Genomic DNA, 25,143 nt, shown 5'->3' on the forward strand with positions numbered 1-25,143 from the left:
AAATGATACATAATGTGGTTGAACGTGGCAGTCTTTCCTGAACAAATTTGTGAGTGACTGTATATCCACAACGCTTCTACCTTCTTCTGTCCTTCCTAAACCTATATTTTTTAACAGCGAATTTATGTGAAATATCAGTCACGAGCCACAGAAGTGTCTGGTTGTCAAAGACCCTGAGAACACTTGAAGGTGCACCACACTCGAGTTTCTACGCAGCATGGCGTGTGTCGAAGAACGCGGAGGGCATTGGTAGAATATGTAGAAAGAGTGACAAGTGATTAATTTTTATGAAATAAGATAACTCTCCCCACTAACAGCCATATTCTCTTTATCGACTAGTTCCTTTAGCCTTTTCATTAAAAATGGATATATGTACACAGGCAGAGGGATAAGTTAAGTATTTATATTCGCAAACGCCCGGTAATAGGGGTCATTTACATTAATTCATATCAATCTGTGTGGGCGTAGACAATATGTAGAGTATCTGTGGCATTCCCTAGTTAATAAATACAAAATTTATTATTAAAAAAATCATAGTTGCATCGAATAGCTGTCAGGTTAAAGTACAAAAATAAATGCGCTGGAATGAACTCGACAACCGTTCCGCAGATGAATCACCTACTTTTGGAATTAGGAATAATTTCCAGTTACATTCATTTCTTTCGAACAACAATCACAGGAGCGTAATTATACCAGCTGGTTATCATGTTCAAATTACTCGTAACACTTTTTTCCACTTAAAGCAATTCTACTAGCTTGCGAGTTACAATAACAAATAATCCAGCTATTATGCAACTGTACGCTCTGCCGTTCTGAATCAACCATTCACTACTAGCGTTTCTCAAACCAGAGAAAGACACTCGTATTAAACGAAACACGACGCCCAATCGTATTCCAGCTGCCTCTGCGCATAAAATAGTCGCTACAATAGAGTCAAACGGCTCGTCTGAAGTAGCAATACCTATCACTGGGAATAACTTTACTAATCTCCCGCCCAAACATTTAAAAAAACATCCTCGGAACGTTCATGAACCCTGAAAACACCAAACAAAGAATCTCGAGAACAAGGAAATCCACAGCGGCCATCAAAAGAAGGTTTAAACACATCTTTTTACACCGTGTAACAAGCTTAATACCCTCCAATCTATAGTATAAATTTGAAGACACAATCCTTTCTAATAGAACTACCTTATTCCCCTTATCGTTCAGTTTAAACTTCCTTTTGACCGCCACTGTCCGTCCCCCTTTTGTGAGCCGCGGGGCTCGCGAAACAATCGGCGAAAAACCCTTAAACTGGGATAATCTAACCCTCTACCCTTTCAGAAGGCCTTGTCCAGGTAAAAGTCGCCGTGCGCTTTGTTCCCTTTCAGTGGCGGAACGCTGCACGCGGCTCGCCCCTTTGTCCACTCACCATTTGACAGCCGCACGGCTGCAGCCCGTGAATCGGGCATCTTTGCTGATTCGCAGATTGAGGCGTCGGCTGCAAAGCAAAGGACGACGATCCCGTGGAAAGGCTATTGCTCCTCTGATATTGGGTCTCGTAATAAGAAGGTGGCGGGCCGGTCTGTTGCTGATGGCTCGGGGGTGACGTCTGATACATTTGATAGGATTCCAGTTTCATCGTTTCCGCGAGGCTACCGGCTACTTTTCCATTCGTCGGACAAAAAGAAAAAGAAGAATCGTATGTTAATCGTCGCCCTGGCTCACTCCTCGTCATGCCTGTTTCATGCTGGGCAGCGTTTCGAGGACCTTGCTCTGTAGCGGACGCCGCAGTTCCCTGGCTACGGAACAACGTCCTCTACCGGTTCTCGATTGGAACTGTCGAAAGACGGAGCGCTGGCTGAGGGAAGCTACTCTTCGGGTTTTATAGTGACTGAGAAATTGGTGACGTTCGGCGACGTTTCGTTTCGCGGCTCCGTCGTTCGAAGTCTTGGTCGTGCTACGCGCGTATCAAGATGCCGATGCCGTGCAGTAGAGAAGAGCGATGTAGACAAAATGGAAGAATATTATGGCGATAGTCGGTGAACCTTGCTCAGATAGAAAGAAATATTAAAATCATAGTGCGTACCTAATTGTTCTGGGTTATAAGAGGGCGTGTAGGTTGGTGTCCATTCCGGTTTCCCAGGGATTGCCGGGATTGGACTTAATCGACCACAGGATGAGGCATTGCTCGAAGCTCGGGGACTCGAATAAAAAAAAAAACAAGAAGATATTTCAAATGTATTTCAAGTGCGCATTAAAGTACGAACTAATTAAGAGGCTAGGAGCTGTAGTAATATCTTATGTGGTAGAGTGCGTTCCTGCGAAACTGTTCGTTAGACGCAAGCAAGAGCAGTGCATCATGTATGCGATTACTATGAAAGCGTCCGTGGGTCTTTAGTACCTTTTGCTGTTAAAAAGTTACGTGAATTTTATAACGCGATAAATTAATCGCGAGCAATGTGCAATGCTCTTAACGAATGCAGATTTAATCGAAGTCGGCAGTATATTCTGTTGAGCTTGTTGCGTTAAGACTTCAACACTGGAATTACAGTATACAAGTTGAAACTCTGCTAATGATCCAATTAAATTAGTTTCTATGCGACCAGAGTAATAATTTTAACCCATGCAGGTGTTAATGAACGTGTTCCATTTGGCACACCATTTCGATGCAACTCAGACGCTGAAGAAGCAAATGGCACGAGTCCTTCAGTTCGATTTAAGTCAATTCTGACGTTACACAAGAAATTGGTGTAAGTATCGACATATGAGCGAAGTAGCCATACATTATATTCGAAAAGGACACATGTTTAAATAGTGTATTAAATATTTTTCTCACTTAATCATTATAAAACGTGTTTAACAGTTTATTACAGTGGATGTACAGCTTCTAATAAAATCGCGTGCCAAACTGGGTATAAATGAAAAAAAAAAAATTATTTAGACAAATTCTACACAAGATGAAAAACAAAATCTCCCAATTGGCAAGCAGCAAAATAGAATGGAATCCTAGAAAATCTCTTATAAAGTTTGCACGAATGTTATGGCGCATTTAGTTATACAGTTAACCACTCGGCTAGGAATAACATCCATAACGGCAGTCGTCTATTCCTCCTTTCTGATATTCTTGAGTGTAATTACGTTTGATTCAGTACCCACAAGGAAGGTTAGCAACCCGGAAATTCAAAAAATTATGCAACTTTGTGGGTACACAGAGTAGTTCATCTGTAACACAAACCTTTTCTGTTGGTGCCATAGTGCGGTTTTAGGGGGTGAAATCATCTCTTAAAGATAATCATCTCTTAAAGAATTTCCTATTTCGTGGAATATGTCGAGAACGACGAGAGATATCGAAAAGAAGTTTAAACAAAAATTGCAACTTTTTTATACCACAAAACTGCGTAAAAATAATTATCGAGATATCCATACTTTTCAAGTTACCCCACCAAACGATCCTTAATTCCAGAATTATTGTAACGCAGATTTGTAGATATAAAAAAAGATGCAACTTTTGTTTAAACTTCTTTCCGATATCTCTCACCGTTCTCGAGATATTCCACAAAGAAGAAAATTCTGCATTTTTGCACGAGGGGTGATTTCATCCCCTAAAACCGCACTATGGCACCAAAAGAAAATAGCTAAGTGTTACGGATGAATTAGTCTACTTCCACACAAAGCTGTAGAATTTTCTGCATTTCCGGATTGCCTAACTCTCTTATCAGTTCATTCTCAGCTAATTCTTACACTTCCCCATGTGTACCACAATCTCGACTGCCCTCTGTCTACAATAACAGAGGGAGGGAGAGAGGGAGAGACGGAGGGAAGGAGGAAGAGAGCACGGAAAAAGAACATTAACCTAAAAAATGGTTGTTCCTGATTATTCTGAAAACCATATGTCCTCCACTCTCTTTATCCCACTGTCCAATACAGTCAATAGACTAACGCGGAGGTTGCAACATATGAACACCCTACATTCCATCATATTGCTCCCCAGCCATCGTTTCAAAGAACCAATACCCCCCCGTGATCTATCCAGAACAGGTACCAAACCAGACGCGCCTGGCCGGTCGAGGATTAAATTCCCAACCGAGTAGTTGAGAACGAAGCAGACACAGAATTAAAACATACAGCGTCCGATCGCGAGCAGCTACAACGAGGATAACTAGAAACTCGATTCGATCAGCAGGCAGCACGCCGAAGCAGAGACATACCGGAAGTCAGGGGAAAGCTGGAAACCACTTCCAGGTTGGAGGGGGCTGTCGGGGAAGAGGTCGAGCCCCTCGTTGACGCTGTTACTCGGGCTGGGTGCCGCGTCAGCCTGTATCCCGCCGTTCCTTAGCGACTCGATCTTCTTCTTGACACGGCCGCGTCGTTTGTCGTATTTGCCTGGCTCCATGGTTATTGCCCTGTGTGAAAACGACAAAATTCGTGGCCAGCGTGCACACCACCGGTGCATAAGCGAGTCTCTCACTGCGTACACACTACGTACCTGCGTACTTACCGTCTACGCGACGATTTGCCGGGCTTCGCGTCGCGATTGATCATCCACCAGGAGCTCTTCCCGGTACCTTCGTTCTGCACCCGCATGAATCTACTGTGCAACGACAGGTTGTGCCTTATGGAGTTCTGTGAACAGAAGGGGGATGTTGGTTAGCTTCAGCTCGGAATAACTGCGGAGCAGGCTGGTCGTGTGCTCGTGTCTGGGCTGAGGTACTCGTCAAGTGTTTGGTCATTTTTATGGTTTTCAGATGCACCCCGCTCGCGAGGCGAAAGGCGGGGTTGCAATTACGGAGAATGAATAATTGTGGGGTAGTAGGACAGTAAATTCAATGCCTAAGCAGAATACTTTCTTTTGTGAATTTAACACCGAAGATTCTCCACTTTTAGAATAAATATACAGTATTCATTCGTTGAGAGCTCGACTTGGCCTGCACGTTAAGAGCTCGGCGCTATCCCCCCCAGATCTGGCTCACTCCTGTCCCGCGAAGGCGAGGGCGAGTCAGAGGGACTAAACGCGAGCGAGGAACGGTACGGGGCAGACGACGCTTTGATACTTTGTCTCGCTCCGTCTTTCGGACACCTAATACTCCGTCCTTTGCGTGCGCGACAGGCAGGAGTGTTTAGACTCACTCTCGTTCCATCTCGCTCTCGCCTTCGGCAAGAAAGAAGCGAGAAACGATCGCTTGGATTTGTAGTACCCTCTCTACATTAAATGCTTACCGCCGGCCCCGAGCCGCGAGCTGTTAGCGAATAAATACTGTACTATTCAGAGACCAGTTACTAACTAGATTCCAGAGACTTATTTCATTTTCGCTATAGCCTTGTGAAAAGGCGACAACTATTTGCACTTTCCTTAGTGAAATTAATTAACTCTTACAGTCCGAGGAATTTAAAAACAAAAGTTCATTTTTTATCCCCGATTCAAACAAAGTAAACAGACTGTAGGTATATATGCGTCGCTCGGATTCAATCAAAACATATAGAACGTATATATATATATATATATATTCCCGGATTTAAAAGGTTCATGATTTTCTAAAGTGAATAAATACAAACGTTTCACCTTGAATTCAACGCCAGCGGCTCAGTATCAATTCGATATGCCAATAACAGAAGCCAACTTGACGTAGATACCCAGCTAAAATTAATTATTACTCCGTGTATTCTATTTCTATACAACTATTCCTGCAACTTCATCATTTCAATTTTTCTTACATTTATGTCCCCCGACACAAGTACGCCTGGCCCCTCTCCCCATTTTGCGTCGCCTCGCCAATATCGACATTACGATTCCAGTTTCTTTTACAATCTTACATTCGCGCGTAACTCGAGCGCCTGAAATCTACACGGGGCGATTGCATTGTCAGAGTCGTTTTATACCATGTACAAAATCGATTCGAAGAGTGAGTCATGAGGGCCGCGTTTTATCGTGCCCCTTTACACAGAGACGTTCCCGCTGGCTTGTTCATTAGGCAAATTGAATCGGCTACGGGCGCTTGGTCCTTCCTCCCAAAAATTTCGGAAAGCTTCTACCCTAATATGAAAGTACCCGTCGAGAAGCGATAACAATTTCCTTTCGTCTTCGTCCCATAGCACTATAGCCGCGCGTACGCGCGGGTGTGGGGGCGCTTTTAAGTAAAGAGCGCGCGATACCGCGGCAAATAAAAATTACTTTTTTCCAAAATTGATGCTCCGCGCCGTCCGCGCGGCTCCGGATGGCATATCCAACGAGCGTACGTGCCCCTGGGGAACTTTCCAAAATTACAAAGATCCGCTTCCATTACTATCGCTCCTCGCGCAAAGTGGCAGATTTTACTATGCCGCCCGAGATGAGTTCTTTCCTCGCTCCCAAGCGGAGTTCCAACGCGTCTCGAGTGGATTCGAAACGTCGCTAATAGCGACCTGAATCGTAATTCTGACATGTATGTCAACGTTTCTGTGTGACAGTGTTTACTTAGTAATAATTGAGTATTTGCTGCACCTTTAACCCTCGGGTGGCGGACACAAGGGCCATTTCAACCCATTCTAAATATCGAACTGCACGTGTTAGGTATTATTAATATGGTTTCCTCAAGATGATAAGAATTTTAGGTCAGAAGGTTAGAGTTTGATGTAGAAGATTATTTTGAGGGGTGCATGAATAAAATTGTGAATTGGGTGGAACGAAATATAGGGGCAAAATATTTTTTTATTATTCATGACTTCTAATAGTGGGCAAAAGTTGATTTTTATAATGTTATTTAAGCTGTGACAGTTTGATCTTGATGAACAAATTTTTTTAGGTGCCGCAAGACATTGAAAAATTCATATTTACTGATTGTGTGACTTTTGACTGGCTTGCGGCACCTCAAAAAATTTGTTGATCAAGAATAAACTGTCACAGCTTAAATAACATTATAAAAGGCAACTTTTGCCCACTATTAGAAATCATGAATAATAAAAAAAAAACTTTGCCCCTATATTTGGTTCCACCCTAATTGTGAATCAATAATTGAATTACATTTAGTTATAAATGAATTATATTCTCACTTTTACCACAGTTTATAGTGCATACACTTTTTCACCTTACTCAATGGTGTAAAAAGAAGCGAATTTATGATTTATTCCCATCAGTTCACGACTTAGCAAGAAACGCCGTAGATCATGAATATATTAGTAGGATCAGTAAAATAAAATCAGCAAAATGATCCCAGCCACGCGACATTTGCTATCGTACAAATTCTACATCAAAACCGACATGCTTCTCCAAATAAACCTTTCAAACTTCGAGAATCAATATCACCAGCCACAAATCAAACCCAGGAAAATCAAGATCGATCGTTTCGCTAAAATGGAGTTATTGTTGCCAGGTATATTAAATAAGAAAGCCGTATCCACGTTGAAACTGAAGACATGACAGTTTATATTTCGGACGTATGTGAAATCGATGCCCGATTTTGGGAGTAGGTATCTACCAAAGTCTCCTTTGAAGTTTATGAAATATTTCATGGGTTTGTTACAAATATTTAGATACCTTTTTATCCAGATTTAATATTTAACCTGACCCGATTCATATAAAATACCGATAGCATAACACAAAATACTAAAAGTTATTTATCTCGCAAGGGAACATCTCTCACTCGGAAATTAAAAAAATTATGAAACTTTTGGTTTATATATATACATAATCCACTTTTTTTTTGTTGCCTAAATTTACTCTAAGGGGGTGAAATTGACCCCCGATAATCCGGTTATTTTCAGATTTAGCGTTATAACTCGCGAACTGTAAGGGATAGAAAAAAAGTTTTCAGGCAAAAGTTATTCCTGTTAATTAGGACTATCATCTGGTAAAAACAATACGCGAGTTATAACACAAAATCGGAAAATAGCCGGATTTTCAAGGGCCAATTTCACCCCCTGCGAGTGAATTTCGGCAGTAAAAAAAGCGCAATACATACCAACACATCTTCTACGTGTTCCCAAAGTTTCACAATTTTTTGAATTTCCCAATCGGGTATCTTCCCTTATCAGAATCACCTTTCGACCAGATGCGCCCTTTTGAATTAATACGGCAGATGTACCCATCTCATGGTGTACCGACAGCCTGTGAGCTGAGATTTAAGCATATTCACGGTGAATGTATCTGCAAGGAGTGCAGCTCGTTACTTTTAACGTGCCATTTTCTCCCTCGCGTTTACTGCGGCCACTGTTCTTAAAACTTGACCGATCGTCCCGCCATTTTCCACGGTGTACATTGAACTACCAGCCGTCACGGGGGAGGCTGAAGTATTTATCGGCAAGACGCTGTCGCGAGTATTGACGAGGATGCTTTTACGATCGACTCGCATCGCCGATTCCCTTTTGCCTTTTCCTCCGTGACAGACACGCAGGGTTCGCGATGGCGATCCAGCTATTCGAGTCATTCAGTCGCTGGCTATACAGTAGGACTTTACAGCCCTGTCATTTCCCCGCCTTTATCGACGGTACACTACCAAGATGAAGACATTTTTGGCGCCGCTATTCTGATTTTTAAATCGACTTCCCCGGTCGTTCGCGTCCCGATGGGGCGCGGCAAGAAGGAAGAACGAAAAGAGAAGGTGGCGCTCTCGGGCTTGTAACAAACCTTTCGCTTTTCTTCAATCGCTTTGTTGACAAGTCCGTTACAAACGCGTTACTAGCATTTTAGAATCTTCAGATGTGTTCTGTGGTGTTCTGTTGAATTTATTGCGGGCATAACAGAGTTGGGCATTAACTAAATAAACAATTATTTAAATAAGGATAAAATTGAAAGTTAATTTAACTTCAAATTATTCGACGAATAAAGTTGACTTTTTTATTCGATGAGAATTTATTCGACGAACGAAGTTAATTTTTTTTATTCGTTGTGAGCTTCAACTTCGGCGTCGAGTAAATTTTTTAGCTTTAACTGTAACTGCAAGTTTATCTTTATTCGACGGTGTATTCTGTGTCGAATAATAATGCTCTGGGCAGCATTCGAGCCGCCGAGGCATATTGTGATTTCACAGTCTGTGTTATAATTTTTAATAAATAGTGGAGTAATTCAAATTTTTGTGAATATTCAGATAAAAACTCAATTTGGAACTCAACAAATTGATAATTTCGTAGAGTTTTAATTCTTTGTCCGTTGAAGAACTTATTAGGGAACGATCGTACAATTTAAGTGATAAGTTTGCAATGCGAGAAGTACTTTAAGGGTTACTATAAAGATTTGTCGGTATATTTCAAAAGCCCAAAGTGCTCCAGAAACTATATAGGTTTGCGAAATTTTAAACACTCGCCGTTGAATCAATCAGAATTTTGTGCGAGCATGTTACTGGAATGTACAAACTTATGCGACGGTCTTAAGGATGAATTTCAGTGACAATCTTAGCCAAAAGTTAATCAATTTCCAAGATATTAATCAATTTTCCGGAATTCTTGTGGCAATATAGTTCGGTGCTTGATATTTCTCTACACAAAATTTCAAAAACTTTGGCCTAATATTTTACTCTTAATTTTTTAGTTATATTTCTCAATATTGCGTTTTCCCATAAGAATACAGGTTAAATTAAAAGTTAAATAATTCAAAGACTACCGAATCAATTTTTCTAAAAATTTGCGAGGGCTTTTACTATTGCAGAAAAATTCATTCCTCCAATTTTCAAAGATTTTCGCTTATTTTGAATGTTACCGAAGTTCATCCTTAATCTGCAAGATGCGTACTTTTTCTTGCTACGCATTCTTAATATGTTATAATATCGTAAATTACGCAAGTCCAGGTTTCATAACACTTTTTGAACGTTACATCACGTTTTCGAATCTCCCTCAGCACTTTATACCGACATGTAACACTGAGTTTCCAATCTGAGCGCCACCCTTTCCGTCGAATAATATTTAACAAGTTTGGATGTCAAAAGACTCCGAAAAGGGGGATGAAAAAAAAATGGAGACCTGGATAAACGGACGCAGTAACAAACAAGAGAAATAAAAGGATACGCGGAATCCAAGCGGACTGTCACTTTGATCAGTACAACGAACGAGAAGTGTAGTTAAAACCAGCCGGGATATGACGATCGGCAGACTTCGTTACTTTTAGTAAAACACAGAAACGATGGCTTACGTACACACATGTACACGTAAAAACGCGTAGCGGGTCGTAAAGACCGCAGAATCGAAACTAATATCGAAGCTTGCCGTTACAGTTTATTAAGGAACTGATCATTTAGAGTTTATTAAAGTGATCGATATTAAACTTTCGAGCCTGCGGGTATGTGGTCAGCTGCAAACTAGAACTGTGGATTTTCATAATGTAACAGATTCACGTATGCCATCATTTTCCTGCATGTTTATTTAATTAGTCGTTTAATCAGAATCCACTTGAAACGGCGTTAATCCTTTATGGCGTCGAAGCTTAAAGTGTCGCATTCATAGATACTGACCCGATAAAAATCGAAACGTCAAGCAAGGGAGGCTTCGAAAGGTCGTAAAATTCAATTCGAAGAGACACGGAATTCAACGGCTTGAAAGATAAAACCATAAGTCCTTTGGTAGACTAGATGGAAGGTCAAGAAGCTCGATCCAGTCATCAATCATGTACGAATTCAAATCGGAAGAAAATCACGACTCGGAATGATTAATTATTGATCACCCGAGGAACAGTAAATCTAAGCCTCGAATAATAATTAATCACTCGGAGGATGGGCAAAGATGGAAGCATTTTCTAATCGCGGTCGACTGCTCGCATATATTTCCGTCGACTTCTGTAAACGCTTCTGTGTTTCGAAATTCTGTAATCTCTGACAAGTGTCCGCTTCGACGCGTCACTTTCGACAAGCAGTTTAAAAGAATCCACTGTTCATTTCATTCGAGAATGCATTCAACAAACAGTCAGATCATATAAAAGATCACAGTCATCCTAAACAACATGTCCCAGGATATTCTTCCAAATCTTCCTCAAAATTCCATTCACCTACAATTTTATCATTCCCTAACATTCCATAATATTATTGAGAAAAAAAACACGATGCAACACATCGCCTAAATTTGCTTATTTTAAGAAAACTAAATATTCTTACATGGATTCAGGTTTTCGAAGTGACTTCATTATCATACACTGTTGTATTTATTAATTAGTAGGAACCAATTAACAGAATTAAAGGACAATAATGAAATACAAGTCTTGTCATAGTCACCCGACGTTTCGCCAATAGAGGAGTTGGAAAATAAGAATAATAAGAAAAACATGCCCAGACTTAAACCAAGAATTATGGAAACGTTCAGAAGAAGGTTGAAAAGAAATTGCTAAACCGAAGGGATGATCGCCCATTCAGCACAAAATTATTTGTAATTAGTGGTGCAATAAGGTCCTTATTATTACAATGAATTAATAATAAACTAATATTTAAGCGATCGTATCCAAACGAGAAGGATACATTGCTAAGAAGAAACAATAAAATTACCAACTAACATTTTGACAAGGTTCGCAACATTCAATTAGAAGCGCACGTTCCCTACAACGTGAACAATTAATATACATCAACTTTATACCACAATGTAGGTCACCCTATATAAAACCGCCCTCCTACCTACTTTACTAAGTATCCGATGATTTATGGGGGAAGGGAGGGGAGTGTACATGCCAACAGACCCCTACAGAGTCGCGTGTTCAAAGTCAACCTCTTCCAGCGAAATCCCCAGGCGCATCGCTCCGGAGTGTCCTTGCCGGCTGAAAGCTGCACGCGCGGATCCGGGCGTACGAAAAACGGGTGAAATTTCAGGGATGCCCGACAGTTGCACGTCCGGCGGGGGAGCTTCGCGAGGAGGTCCGCGGACTCGGGGGGCTGATAAAAGACCAAGACGATCTGGGCTCGTGAAAGCGCGATCTTCTCCCGACGACGCCGAGCCGCTGACACCCAGTCGAAGTCAATGACGTAATTTCATGGTGGACGGGTTCACCCTTGCATATCGGGATACTTTGCCGAAGCGGGAACGATCCGTGGGGGGAGTTCTATCGGAGTGGCTCTCGTCGATCCTGGCCGCGCGCGGGGCTCGTGACCGCCCGATAAACCCCCCCTCCCCCCCGGCACTTTCGTCAAAAACCGTATAAAGTCCGCAGAAAGAACCGTGGCGCGCGGGCGAACGGAACGCGGCGAGGAGAGCGGGCCACGGAGCGGTAGGTGGTTATCTCGCTACGGAATGGACTGTATAACGCGCAATTTATGGGGCATATACTTGTCCTGGCCGTCCTGCCGTGGAGCGTCCACTATCTTCCGCAGGGCGACGCGATAAGGGACCACGAAACTCCGTCGTTCCTTGGACGAAAGTGCGAACACGGTCCGTTTAAGTACTCGCGGCGGGCGTAATCCCGAGTGGATTAATGGCGGGCCATGAAAGTAGACGCAGAATTAAGTGTGCCACCCGTACCACCCCTCTCTAGTGACAAGAGGCTAGTGGTATTAACGTTATGGATCACGATTGATTTATGGGGTTGCTCCTCCTTCAAAACCGCGTGGAGCTGGCTTGATTTTGTTGCGGCTGTTTTTTTTCTTCTGTTCTTGTGTTTGGTAGGTGTGGGGAGTCGAAGGGGTACTCTAGTGTAACTGCCTAGTGATCCTCTAGGAAGTAATAACCGCAGCCATTTTGGAGCAAAACCGGAGATAACATAACTTAATCGTGCATCTATCTCTTTCAATCAGTATTTCTCTCTTTTTCTGTCAGTGTTTCTGTCTCTTTCTATCAGTATTCCTGTCTCTTTCCTTTTTACAGTTCCTTGCTCCCTCTACTTCCGGTTTTGGACCCCAATTGCGTCGACCAATAGAAAACGCGGAACACAATTTTCCGATCACTGTCTAGAGGGTCACTATAACTGCCCGTTTTTCAACATCATCTTTGCGAATTTATTTAACAAAAACTATATGTTTATACAGCCTGGCGTTTTGCCTACATGTTAAGGTATGTTTGAAGTAATACTTAGAATTTTTTTGACCTTCTCACAGATATAGTCGGTGCCGTAAGCTTCTTCAAAGAATTTCTTTTCCGACGGACGACGGTGCGGGGACTGTTATTCTCATCCAAAATGCAAAAACTAAGATTTATTTTCTTTATAATAGTTGTTGCTATGGTTGGAACCATAGTGGCCTCATAACAATCAAAATTTGCAGAATGACAGTATTTTGAAAAAAAGGTTTTTCCTAAAAATTTAACTGTTTTCGTTCTAAAATTGATTTTTATTAGATAGAAACTCGTTCATGGTTCCAACCACAGCGACAACCGTAATAAAGAAAATAAACCTTAGTTTTTCCATTTTGGATGACTATAATTTTTATAGATTTCTAGAATTTTTTGAAGAAGCTTCTGCCACCGACTGTATCCATGTATATGTACGATAAAAAAGCTAGCATACATTCTGAGTATTACTTCAAACATACTTCAATATGCAGGCAAAACCTCGGACAATATAAACTTATTGTTTATGTTAAATAAATTCCCGAAGATGGCGTTGAAAAAAGGGCAGTTACACTAGAGTACCCCCTTACGTGGGTGTAGAATTGTAGGATTTGGAATTGTTCATGTTCGATGCGGTTTATTGGGAGCACTTGAGGGTTTTTCCTTAAGAATTGTAACGAATAAGGCGTGTATGTCTTTGGGGAGTGCATTGTGAAGTTACTGCGGAGTAGGAGGTAAAGGGGAATATGGAAGTTGATTTAATTGGCGATTCTTTTAAGGGGTTTCCCTACCTTGACGGACGAAAAATGATGCGAACGGCCCTAACTTGTATGAATCAAATCAGAGTTCCTATTGTTATTACTTATACTTGTATACAAACCGACTACTTAATATCTCTCTGCTGGCGCAGGCAGATTGCTCGCCTTAATTATTGACTGTGGCACTGTCATTCCTCTTTCAGTGCAATTCGTCAGAGGGAATTCGCAATGACAACGACCGAAGTATGCGCCCATTTAAATAGTAAACGACGGTCGTCGATCTAATCTGACACGAATCTGTTAATTTTTCATTCGCACGTGAACCAAGGCACGAGCGACCGGCAGACTCCAGCCGCGATCGATTCACCTGTCATCGAATTCATTTTTAAATCATACCTCGTGTAAGCATCTAGCGCTTCGGAAGTTCGTTGCGTGCACGCTTCGTCTTTGGAATCGTGTCACATTTTATTCAATAGTCTTGAAATATTCAGCGTATCGCGTCAATTTTCGCGTTCGACAGCTCTTTAACTCTCTAACGTTTCATCATTTTAAGCTTTTTTGCAAACGGCTGTTTCCCTATCATCCAGTACGTTTTAGTGTCGGCTTTGAACGAGACATTATTGATCGAACTGTGTGTAAAACATCAGAGCGTATCGTTAATGGCATTAATTTAACCCAATTGCGGTGTAGTAAGAATGTCAGGAAGCAGAAGCTTATTTTTATTACCACGGATGTGGTGTTTGTCTTGTCACAATACACGTTACGTTTCTGAAAGACCTCTTGATGGGAAGGAAGTGGCTGCTAATGTGGTTTCAGAACAGTCTAAGGCCTCAAGCAACTGACTCCGTGTACGTTGCGACTATAAAGTTGGATATTTAAAGAAAAGATAAGCAGATGCGCGTTATCATTGATAGGGCGGAATCAATGCATAAAATTTTGTTAGAAAATTAAGTATCACTGTTGGACATACGGAAAGGAGAAGGATTTTATCGTACTTTCTTACTAAAAAATTCCACGCAGTTCGAATAACTGGCTGCAATTTTGAAAATCTTTATTTCCTGACGACGCTGCAGTTGTTTACATAAAAATAAAATCTTCGTAGATTACCTTAAAAAAGTCGAATATTATGTGTAATCGAGCTTAATGAGGAGTTTGTATTAATATATTCCTCATATCCGTGTCCTTTTAAAAGTGACAATGGTGTATGGGCTTTATTTCAACTCGAAAATTCTCAATTTCGAGATTAATGATAATATGACAGAAAATTCGAATGTATGTATTATACAAAATGTCCCCCATATCGAATTACCTCGTACTAAAATTCATTAACGTGTATAAACCCCAAAAGCAATTATCTTTAGATGAGGGTATTATATTATACATAGCGCAGAAAACTGAATATCAAAATGTGTAATTCTGCAGGAATCATGAAATATGGTATTCTTGAAAAAGTGGAACGTAAAGCTACTAAAAGTTACATTTCTAACACCAGACGTCGGATGTAGCTTCCGTTTTGCCAATTTCGAAATAAACTTTTATATCACGTATTCATTTGGTTAGGATCTAAAGTATTCATATTCTTCAAGAAGCATTATTAATAATTAGTAACGCGTGCAGCTTGACATTTACGGTGGGTCAAAACGGACCCCGCATCCGCCATTCGATGGATAATAATTCGTATCTACATGCAGCTATTAATTCAGAATTGAATTTACTTACGCAACACAAACACTTGCCCATTAAATACTAGGCTACTACTTAACTTCGCCGATTCAATTCCAGGAGCACAATGTGTATCGTGATCAGAATGTTAACAATATTGGAACTGTGATACAGGGGCGGTTTTTAACATCCCCTTGCGTCGCTCACGTTTACGCTCCAAGGTAATTAGATAGCGGCCGGTAAGCGATCGGCCAAGACTGTCAACAAGACCATCCCACCAATCTGCACGAACATCTCGGTACACATTAATTCAATTTCATTGATGAGGTCAATTTAGTAAAAAGCATTTGCTGGACGATCGAAGCCGGATCGATAGCACAGCCACTCTGTACCGGTGCATACGCGTCCACACAGGCGAAAAGCACGCGAGTACTTACGCTCCGTAAAATCGCGAAACCATAGAACGTGATAGATGCTACTCTACAGACGAGATTCCGCTAAGAGATTCGTCTTGCTCGCTAAAGATGAATGGACAGCTACCGATGAAACCAACTGACACACTTTCGTTATCCTGTTAACTAGGGAAGACGAGTTAACTCGTCGTTCGAGTATTCCTCCACATTGGTCAAGTAGAGTTCGCGAAAATTAAAATTTATTTCGTACAAAAGTAGTGCACAATGCATCAGGCCACAGATTGCATTTACTGTGGACGTTAAAATGTCGACCTTTTGCTTGTATTATTCTTGGTGATATGTTCTTTAAAAGATAATATCAGCAGCGTTCGTATTTGTTTCTTTCACCATAAAAATAATTTTCACTTGAGGTGAAGGAGTTGGAGAATTTTAAGAAACTGATGGAATCTGAGCTCTTGTAGTTAGTGCCAGAGAGATGTGTATAAATGGCTCGGAAAGATCTGTTAACTCTTTGGATCAGAGTGGATTAAGTAATAACCCACTTCCTGCAATGGGTTTCCTACATAATGACACTCTGCCTGTAACCCAAATTTTGATCTCTGTATAAATATATTTAAGCCACCTTGGTTTATTCCTTCACCTAACACTGGAGGAGTAACGAGAGTTTTAATGTAGATATGCATAATTCATTAATCTTAATAATTTTTATCCACATCATGGAAGTATGTTTCCTCTCAGAGTTGACAGCGTTCAGCTTATGCTGAATAAGCAAGTGTATCTACTTATAGCTGGCCAATGAAAGTGCTTGAGCACAGTGAACTGCATATTTTCTGCCGAATATAATTTAATTAACTTTCCACTAGGTACTGGACAATCTCGTATTACACTTGTTCTAAATCACTTTGTTCTTCGGGCTTCGACCGCTGACAGTTTTCCGACAGCACCAGTAGCTAAATAATAAAATTCCAAATACCGTTAACCTATCATCTGGCAATTTACAATATATCTCATGCACGCTATAAATAACAAAGTTGCTATCGATGAAAATTTTATTAACTGCACTGTCGATAGAGAAACAAATAAATACTATAGTCCTGAGCAACGTATTCCTGTGACGTTCTTTTTTCTTCAGTATTACCAGAGTTTTAATACGTTTAAGGTTTAAACTAAGTAGTTGGCCGGTACTGGACGACAATTTTTCGTTCGCTGCAAATTACAACTTTTTTATTCCAGCGAATTATTAATCTTTATGATAAAATTTAAGAAAAACCATTTGTCCCCAATTATTAAGCACAATTTGTGCTATAAATTACTTTTTGATTTTTACCAACAATAGCCCAAATTATAGTACAAAAACTTAGAGCGGCCGGTACCGCAGGACGCTCCGCTAATAGAAAGGGTCGTAGAGTGACAGATCCACAAATATTGCGGCAAGGATAAGGCAGGCATATGCCGATTTTTCGGTCGCATTTCAATACATTACAAATGAGTATGGATGAGGAAAAATGAAATTGATGAGACATTCGTGACATGAATCATCGAGACGGCAAATTTAATTTAATTCCCCGAGCGAAATCCAAAAATGATATCCGTATGATTAATTTTTACCGGTGTATGCATTGATTACTACTAATTAAATTAACAATTGCATCGATATTACACGTGGAAGGGCGAGCAACGGCAGCCCGCGTATGGTACAGTGGAATCTCAATATTTGTCTGTAAACCTTATTAGTAATTCGTTGACAAGCGTAATAAAAGTTTTAATTTTAGCGTACTATGCCTTGTGCACCGAGTTATTTATGGTGATAATTGTATTAACCTATATTTTCACATACTTTAAACCGCGTCAGTTTCATCGGACATAAATTGCAGCTGTCATACACGCTGGCTCTAACATCAATTTGCGGAGCAATTTAGACAGAAAATATTTCATTTTACCAAATTCCTGTCCCTCTTCAAATGACACAGATTCCTTTATAGATACAATACCACTGACATAAGTACATCAAAACAGTAGGTAATTTCAGGTATCACATTCTGTATAGGTGCTATCAATATTCAGTATATTCAGTTGAGTAGTACATTCATAGACCACGAACGAAGCTAACTGTATACTGAATACATATAATCAATTTATCAGTATCCTATCAATCCTAAAAGGTTACAATTAATTCCAACCAGACAAGATTTGCATCCAATATAACATAAGTGGTTATAACACCAAGCAATCACGCCAAGAAATCCTTAAGAACCTTAAAATTTCAGTAATCCTTCGCAATCGACGAACGTCAACACCTATGGGTGCCTATTATTATACCACTGCCTCTAGCACTGGAAATTTTGCATTTTCACTTGACACGCTTCCACACTCAACCATAATCAATTATAGCAGAACGTCGATTATGGGAATTAATATGGAGACAAAGTCGTTTCGATAAACGATTCTTCGGATAATCGGTCTAGGCGAAGCAAAGTTGCAAATATGTCATAAAACGTTTGGTAATCAAACAACCTTGATATGGTACAATGGCGAAAATAAATGTTAAGGGGTTATACCTAGTCAGGCGGTCTAAAAGAGGCGAATATTTGTGAATTTTTTTTGAAGAAGCGGAAAAATCGTGCAAAAATCACGGGGAAAAAATCAGGATTTCAACTTTAAATAGCCGCCATTTTCTTTTAAATTAATATTTCGAAAATCCCCTCCGTCAACATGAGGATACATTAATATACTAACGAAATCTTTTTTGTTTTTTAATTTTAGATAATCTAGTTCCGAATGGCAATGCTCACCGCAAAACCAAATTTTTAAAAATGCTTCTTGGATGTCGCTTGTTATTTTATTATAAACGTAAATATTTTTCTACGAAAAAAATACCAAAAGTTCTTTAAATATTGCTCTTTTAAGCGCAAAAAGTTCTGTAAAAATATACGCTTCCGCTTCTTCAAAAAAAAATCACAAATATTCGCCTCTTTTCGACCGCCTGACTAGGCATAACCCCTTAAGTGAAACACAGAAAGCAAATCACTCGTTTTTAGATATAGCTAAGTTTCGTATTCCTCCTAAAATAAATACATGTACATCTATTTCTTTTTGTGCGTTTGCCCATCTTAATTCGATATCCAACGCACTTAGAAATTCTAATAGTTCTGACTAATTCCTTTTAATTCCAGTTACCACAGACATTCCACCATTATATTATCCCTAAATTAGAAACACTCTCACCTTTTTCTAAACGTTCAACAATATTTACTTTCCCTTCCAATTTCGGCACCACTCTTTTCCCCGACGCATAGTATAATTTAAATTTATACGTGTGAATACGCGTTTAAAAAATGTAAACAGTGCTAGCAACAACTTGTAATACTACAAGCGAGTCACTCTCTCTGTCTCCCAAAAATCGATTCTTCGGCTAACCGATATTCGGATGACCGACGTTCTACTGTACATTCAAATCACCTGGCCACCGGACAACAATCAAAATCATCTGGCAATCCGCGGCAAGCACAGAAATAGGGCGCCGAGTGCGCGTTTTCGAGGAGCACGTGGCCAGCGTTCAAATCGCAAACTGGGTCTGCTGGAATTCGAAAAGTTGTATCTGCCAGGCAAGCTTCTGCAGAAAGGACGGCCTATCCTGGAGCCCGGGGCGAGCGCCAAGAGATATCAGGGAGAAGAGTGCCACGCACACAACGGTCACCGGCACGTAATTCTGCGACAAGGAGGTTCGGTTAATTCGCCCCGAGTCTCGAAAGCTGGAAGCGGGTTCCGCCCGATTGCGACCACTCAAATCAGAGATCCAGACTGGCAGCCAAAATGTAAGATCGAACGTTCAATTCCGTCGGTGGTGAACTGGCAACGGTGACTGAGCGGCGGCCGAGCGGGGTGGCGAAGGAGGGCAGGGAAACGGGGAGCAGGGAGGGTCACCAGCCACGAGGGGGATGCAGGAGAACGAAGAGAAGGAAGATGGAGAAGGGCGAGACAGAGGGGCCGAAAGGGGATAATAGAAAGAGCGCTGGAAGTGGGTATAAAGGAGAAACAGTGAGCCAATTCGCTAATCCCGATTTCCGATCGTGTACGTCGATTCGCGTATTTACGTTAACAGCTCCAATCAGTTTCCTCTCCATTTCCTTACTTTCAGATAGCGAGGAAAGGATATTCCCCAACTGCGTTCACCTCGGTTCACTTCCCCCTTTGATCGGCCGATTCGCATTCTAGCATCCGTGTCTCTCGTATTCTTACCTCCCCGCCCTTTTTTTCTCTCCCCGCCCCCTCTTAAAGATTGCATGGTCCCCGCGTTTCGAGTTCAGATTGGGATCGGGGTTCCATGCCAAGCTATCGCCCGACGTTCGTGAATTCTTCTTGGGAATTATATCGACGCATCCACTGCTGGGTATTTGAATATTTAACTGCGACGAGTTTAACGAAGCTGTGATTTCACTGTAGGGTTCTCTGCCCGATGGGTACTAGGGCGCACGAAGTTTCGATTCTCCGAGCTCGACGATCCGTCAACACTGGTTAAGGCTGTCGTGGAACACCGAGACCTTCCGAATGATTGGAATTCGATTCCAAGGCGATTCGGAAGCGAACAAGGTCAGGATTGACGGAGAATTTACGAGCAAGTGACGGTTTATAAATCGCCACTGTATAAACGGCGCTCTATTTGCAGCAACGTATCATTAAACAATGGTAATTAATGTTAACAGGAGCTCGACTAACGTCAGCGACGCTGCTTCCAATGAAGAACCCCCAGCCTCGCGAACGCCACAAATCTCCTAGGAAAGAAACCGTTTGGCTTCGTCAGACTATCGAGAAACGGTTCCCTCGGCGGATAAAGAAAACACTATATTGTAATCTCGGGGAAGCTGAAAAATTCGGTGGTCCGCGTTCTCCTGGCCCCTACTTCTTCCGCGGTAATAGATTCCTTTATCGACTCGGCCAGTCTAGACCTTGCCCCGGTCCCTTTATCGTGGCTGAAATATCGGCAAATAGAAAAGAGCTGCCCGATATCCAGAAGGAAAGTTCAAAAGTTTATCGCGACATAGGTGGAGATAATTGATCGGAGCCCCATCGTGCGCCTTCCCCCGTCCGGTTGTTTTCAGGCTCTCCTGGTTAGAGTGGTAATTCCCCCATAGGCCAGCCCGCTGCCACCCGCGTCGCTCCGGTGTTTTATGCTCGCCATTGTAAATCTCGCGATGCCGCGTTTAAATGCATGAAAATAGCGTCTGCATGCTTTACACGTTGGTTCGCGGTAAATTTTTAGGGGTAAGGTTTTAGATTCGATAGCAGTAGTTACGCTGTATCTTGGCCTTTTTATCTTCGTGCGATGAAGGGTTTATTATTATTACATTTGATGAACGATAGGGAATTTAAAGCTACTTTTACATCTCTTGCTCTTATTTTCCTTTCTTTTTTTTTCTTTTCTCTTGATCATTTTATTTGTACAATAAGGACGCTTAATGATAATACATATTCTGAATAATTTTGCTCTCCTTAGTTAAAATGTCCTATCTAGCATTTTACCATTTTTCAAGAAATGTAGAAATATTTGAAGTTCCGCGCATCTTTTACGTTTTAAATAAAGTTAGAAAACCCTACGTGTTTCGTAGAGATCTAGAAACAATCTAATTTGTTTATTATTTTTTGTAAGGAAGGCAGAAAGAAAATAATAAAACTTCAGTTTGCTCGGATGTTTCGAAGTGCTAGATAGGAATTTTTAACTAAGGAAGGCAGAATTTTATTGTCTGCTGTGAATTTGTCTGATTTGATAATTTTACAAAACTGGTAATTAGATGATTCTTTTAGGAAATGTATCAACTGAAATCTGTATACTTATAGAGATATAAAATAAAATAATTAACATTTTGTTATTTGTTTCTTCATCGGGAGAAGTTACATCCATTTTTTCGTACCCAAGATTTCACTGTGAAATTTCGAACGCTGTGTAAAATATTTGGTATTCAAGATTACGGTCCACGTATCCGCAAGAACTAAAACTAATTACTGCATTGTAAATCTCCATTGTCGAAACACAATTTTCGTTTAAGAAATCATTTCGTTAAACGACGCATAAATGAGTCATTTAATCTCGCGAGACTACAAACTCGTTGGACCACCCTCTACATCACCGTTAGATTATAAACCAGCAACCATTAATTCTACGATAAATAGGAAGAATCTGCCGGCGGAAGCCGAGTAACGAATTCCAGGGGTATCTATTAAACGCTACTACCCGAGCTGGACGGTGGACATTTTTAAAAATGAATATGGAGACATTTTTGTCGCCTGTATACGATACAGGGGCGAGGATACGGTCAGAAGTGGAAAAGGCTTTCGTTCAAATTAGATCCGGGAGTTCCGGACTGTCGGCGTGCGCCGATTTCCCCACAATTTATACGTGGTAGTATTTTTGCGCAATTTGTGCCGGTTATGAGGACGTGGAAGCGCGATGGTTCCACCGTGAAAAATATAGCTCGAATTTATCGCGGAGACCTCCATCCACTTCTCCCTACCTTCCTCTCCATCACCGACAGAATATCCATTATTCGTCACTGTCCGTGGCCTCGAAGTGACTGGCTCAGGATAAAATTACGAATCATCCCTCCGAAAATCGTCTTCGTCCTCTAACTATTCCGAATCCCCATGTTCGTACGTATATACGTACATCTGTCAATTTGCCGGTGAATGATTTGGCTCGCATCTTTCGTTGGTGCGGAGATATTTTCACTTCCTCCTTTCCTTCTATTTCGCGATTATTTTAGGTAAGTATGTGGACGCAGGAAGCATCCACACGAATTGTGAGTCAAGCACCACTTAAGAACATTGAAATTAGAGTATTAAATTAATTTTAAATAAAAATTAGAGAGATCGACGAAGCAAATTCCAAGAGTTTCAGGTTCATTCGGAGGTCTTTTTAACCCTTCAACGACCACCTCAGTATCTGGTACGGATCTTAAGTTTTTCACTGGTCGCCCGCCTCCGTATCTCGTACGGACTTTAAGAGGGCATGCTCAGTCAGGAGGCCGAAAAAAGGGTGGTCTTTGGAAATTTTTTACTCAAAAGCTATAACACATTTCTCATAAAATCTTTTTTCCTTTTAAGAATTGCATCTAGTACCGTGCTTCGTATTTTTTTTACTTAAAAATATAACTAAGTTATTGATAAATATTTTTAAATAAAAAAAATACAATGCACGGTACTAGATGTAATGCTTAAAAGGAAAAAAGATTTTTTGATAAATGTGTTATAGCTTTTGAGAGAAAAATTTCCAAAGACCACCCTTTTTTCGGCCTCCTGACTGAGCATGACCCCTTAAAATCGTATTTCGCCTATACCGCCCGGGAAAACAGTGGAGGTTTTCGTTCCGAGGACCCGGGCATCGCGGTCCGTTTTTTGTTTCAGGGGTCGGTCGCTGAGGGGTTAAGTTTCCAAATTTTCAAAAAGTAATACTGTAGAGTGCACAGAGGATGAATCGAGATTATAATAAGGAAGCCACCAACTAAATCATCAACAGTTTCTAGTCAATTCTATTTACGAGTACGGTCCAAGATATCTACAGGTACTTGGAATCATCTGCACCAATTATAAAATTAAAATTTCAATCGCTAAAGTGGTCACAGCTACCTCCAATCCTCACAAAAGGAACGTAAGGATTCCAGGCCAAGCTTAAAAACAGCTATCAAAGCTGAGCCACGTTTTTCTTTTCCTCCAATTTTAACTTACAAATTACATTCTTCGCAATTACGTACACAAAACCGAAACGACGACGTGGAATTGATTTTCCAAAAAACCAGGCGTTTCAAACACAAGCCCCCAAAGCCACCAAACATAAAAGTGAGAAAACAGCTCGAACCTTTCGCGTCAACACGGCACCCTGCAAATTAAAACTATCTCCCCACCGAAGAAATCATGCGCAGCTGATTAACTCCCCGCGGTCTACCAGCGCTCAAGAGCAACGGAAGTAAATGAACTCGCGGAAGAAGCTGTCGAGAGAGAGAGGCGAGAAAGAAACGTGCCAGAAGAGGGGGGCGGGGCGCAAAGAAGGACGCAGCGCGGAAGAAACCAGCGAAGGACGGGTGGAAATGGTAGAACTAGACGTAAAGAAGACTCGTCGCCTGAGAAGCGACCGTGAGATTCGGTTTGGACATCTTTCTTCCACTTCTCCAGCTTCCCTTCCCCGCCCAGCGCTGCTCCGTCTTCTTTGGAAACCCCTTAGGTTAGGTTGGGGGTGCGGTGGTAATTCACGCGAAGGCATGATGGATGCCCTTGACGCCCACGCGGCGTCGCGACGCCTGGGCCAACGTCGAATCGTCCCAACGGCTAGGGACGGGCGCGGCTGTCCGCGATCCAGATCTCGGATCAGGCTTGCGCACCGACGATCCCCGAATCGGTTAATTGCCCATGGAATGGAAGATTGCGAGGTAGACAACGGCTCGTTCCAGTTGCCCCGCGACAGTTAACTTCTTGGCGACGTGGCCCTGTTCTACGCGACCTGCTAAATTAAAGCATTCGGAGCGGGCGCGCGCGGCTGCCAGAGCCGCGGGCACGCGAAGCCGACGTTACCGGCGTCGAATCAAAGGCCCTGCTATCTGGGATCTCGCCTCGAAATTTCTTCGGTCGTTAAGGATCGCAGTGATCGTTTCGTGCTCGGGAAATCGGTTAGCCAGGCCTGCAGATTGAAATTTAACAAACCTTGCGACTGCGCTAGAAGCACGCAGGTCCTTTAATGCGGCCTAAATTTCGCACAGCACTTCTATTTATGAATTCAGTTCAATACCGAAATTTGTTGTGCTGGCACGATTTCGATGACACCAACGCAACGAAGGCTATCCGAAAATGTTTGAGATTCGAAGAATATTTAAACGTCTAGCCACAATCGACGATAGCAACCCTTGTGGCATGCTCGTTCATTAGATACACACAGACACACATAAAACACTCTGTGTAATCTGGCTACATTAAGGGGAGAAGGCCGTACAAATCGAAGGAAAAATAGAAACAAAAATTTTTCCACAATTCGCTTCTGAAACATTTCGAAAATATATTCTCAAAGTTATAGGTCGAAATTCAACTGCGTATTGATAATATAGCCTGGTGAGCCAGCACGCCCGCGAGCGCCGAGCATACCTAAAACGCATTTTAAACGCGGCTTTCTCGATACCGCTTTTTCAAAATTGACGCCGGAGGTAACTCAAAAACTATTTGACCAATCGACTTCAAATTTTCCACACTTTTAGTTTATAATATTCCGCAGAATACCACCAAATTATTAATTTTAGCTACTGCTTTTAAACAACTAAAACGCGAATTTTTGGCGACAATATTTGAAGTTCTGCTATTTTTAAAACATGCAATTTTTTCACACCATTCGTGGTTCATATTCTTACAATTGATACATAAATTGAAAAAAG

General features: G+C 41.4%; 2 protein-coding genes across 7 annotated transcripts in view; both read right to left on the reverse strand.

Moving 5' to 3' along the window:
* The window catches only part of LOC143372810 (uncharacterized), a 307,489-nt gene that overhangs the window by 86,947 nt on the left and 195,399 nt on the right, over positions 1-25,143 (reverse strand). The window lies entirely within an intron of this gene.
* Positions 1-25,143, reverse strand: part of Foxo (forkhead box, sub-group O) — a 222,970-nt gene that overhangs the window by 72,820 nt on the left and 125,007 nt on the right. For 5 of the 6 annotated variants that reach the window (XM_076819184.1, XM_076819179.1, XM_076819220.1 and 2 more), the window contains 4 exons: positions 4,481-4,605; positions 4,191-4,385; positions 2,069-2,184; positions 1,412-1,644 (listed from right to left, as the gene is read on the reverse strand). In XM_076819184.1, coding sequence (XP_076675299.1) covers positions 1,412-1,644; positions 2,069-2,184; positions 4,191-4,385; positions 4,481-4,605 — 669 coding nt within the window. The remainder of the gene's footprint in view (positions 1-1,411; positions 1,645-2,068; positions 2,185-4,190; positions 4,386-4,480; positions 4,606-25,143) is intronic. The other variant, XM_076819211.1, reaches the window with a different exon arrangement.

The sequence above is a fragment of the Andrena cerasifolii genome, chromosome 1 (assembly GCF_050908995.1).
Source record: "Andrena cerasifolii isolate SP2316 chromosome 1, iyAndCera1_principal, whole genome shotgun sequence".
Taxonomy (NCBI): domain Eukaryota; kingdom Metazoa; phylum Arthropoda; class Insecta; order Hymenoptera; family Andrenidae; genus Andrena; species Andrena cerasifolii.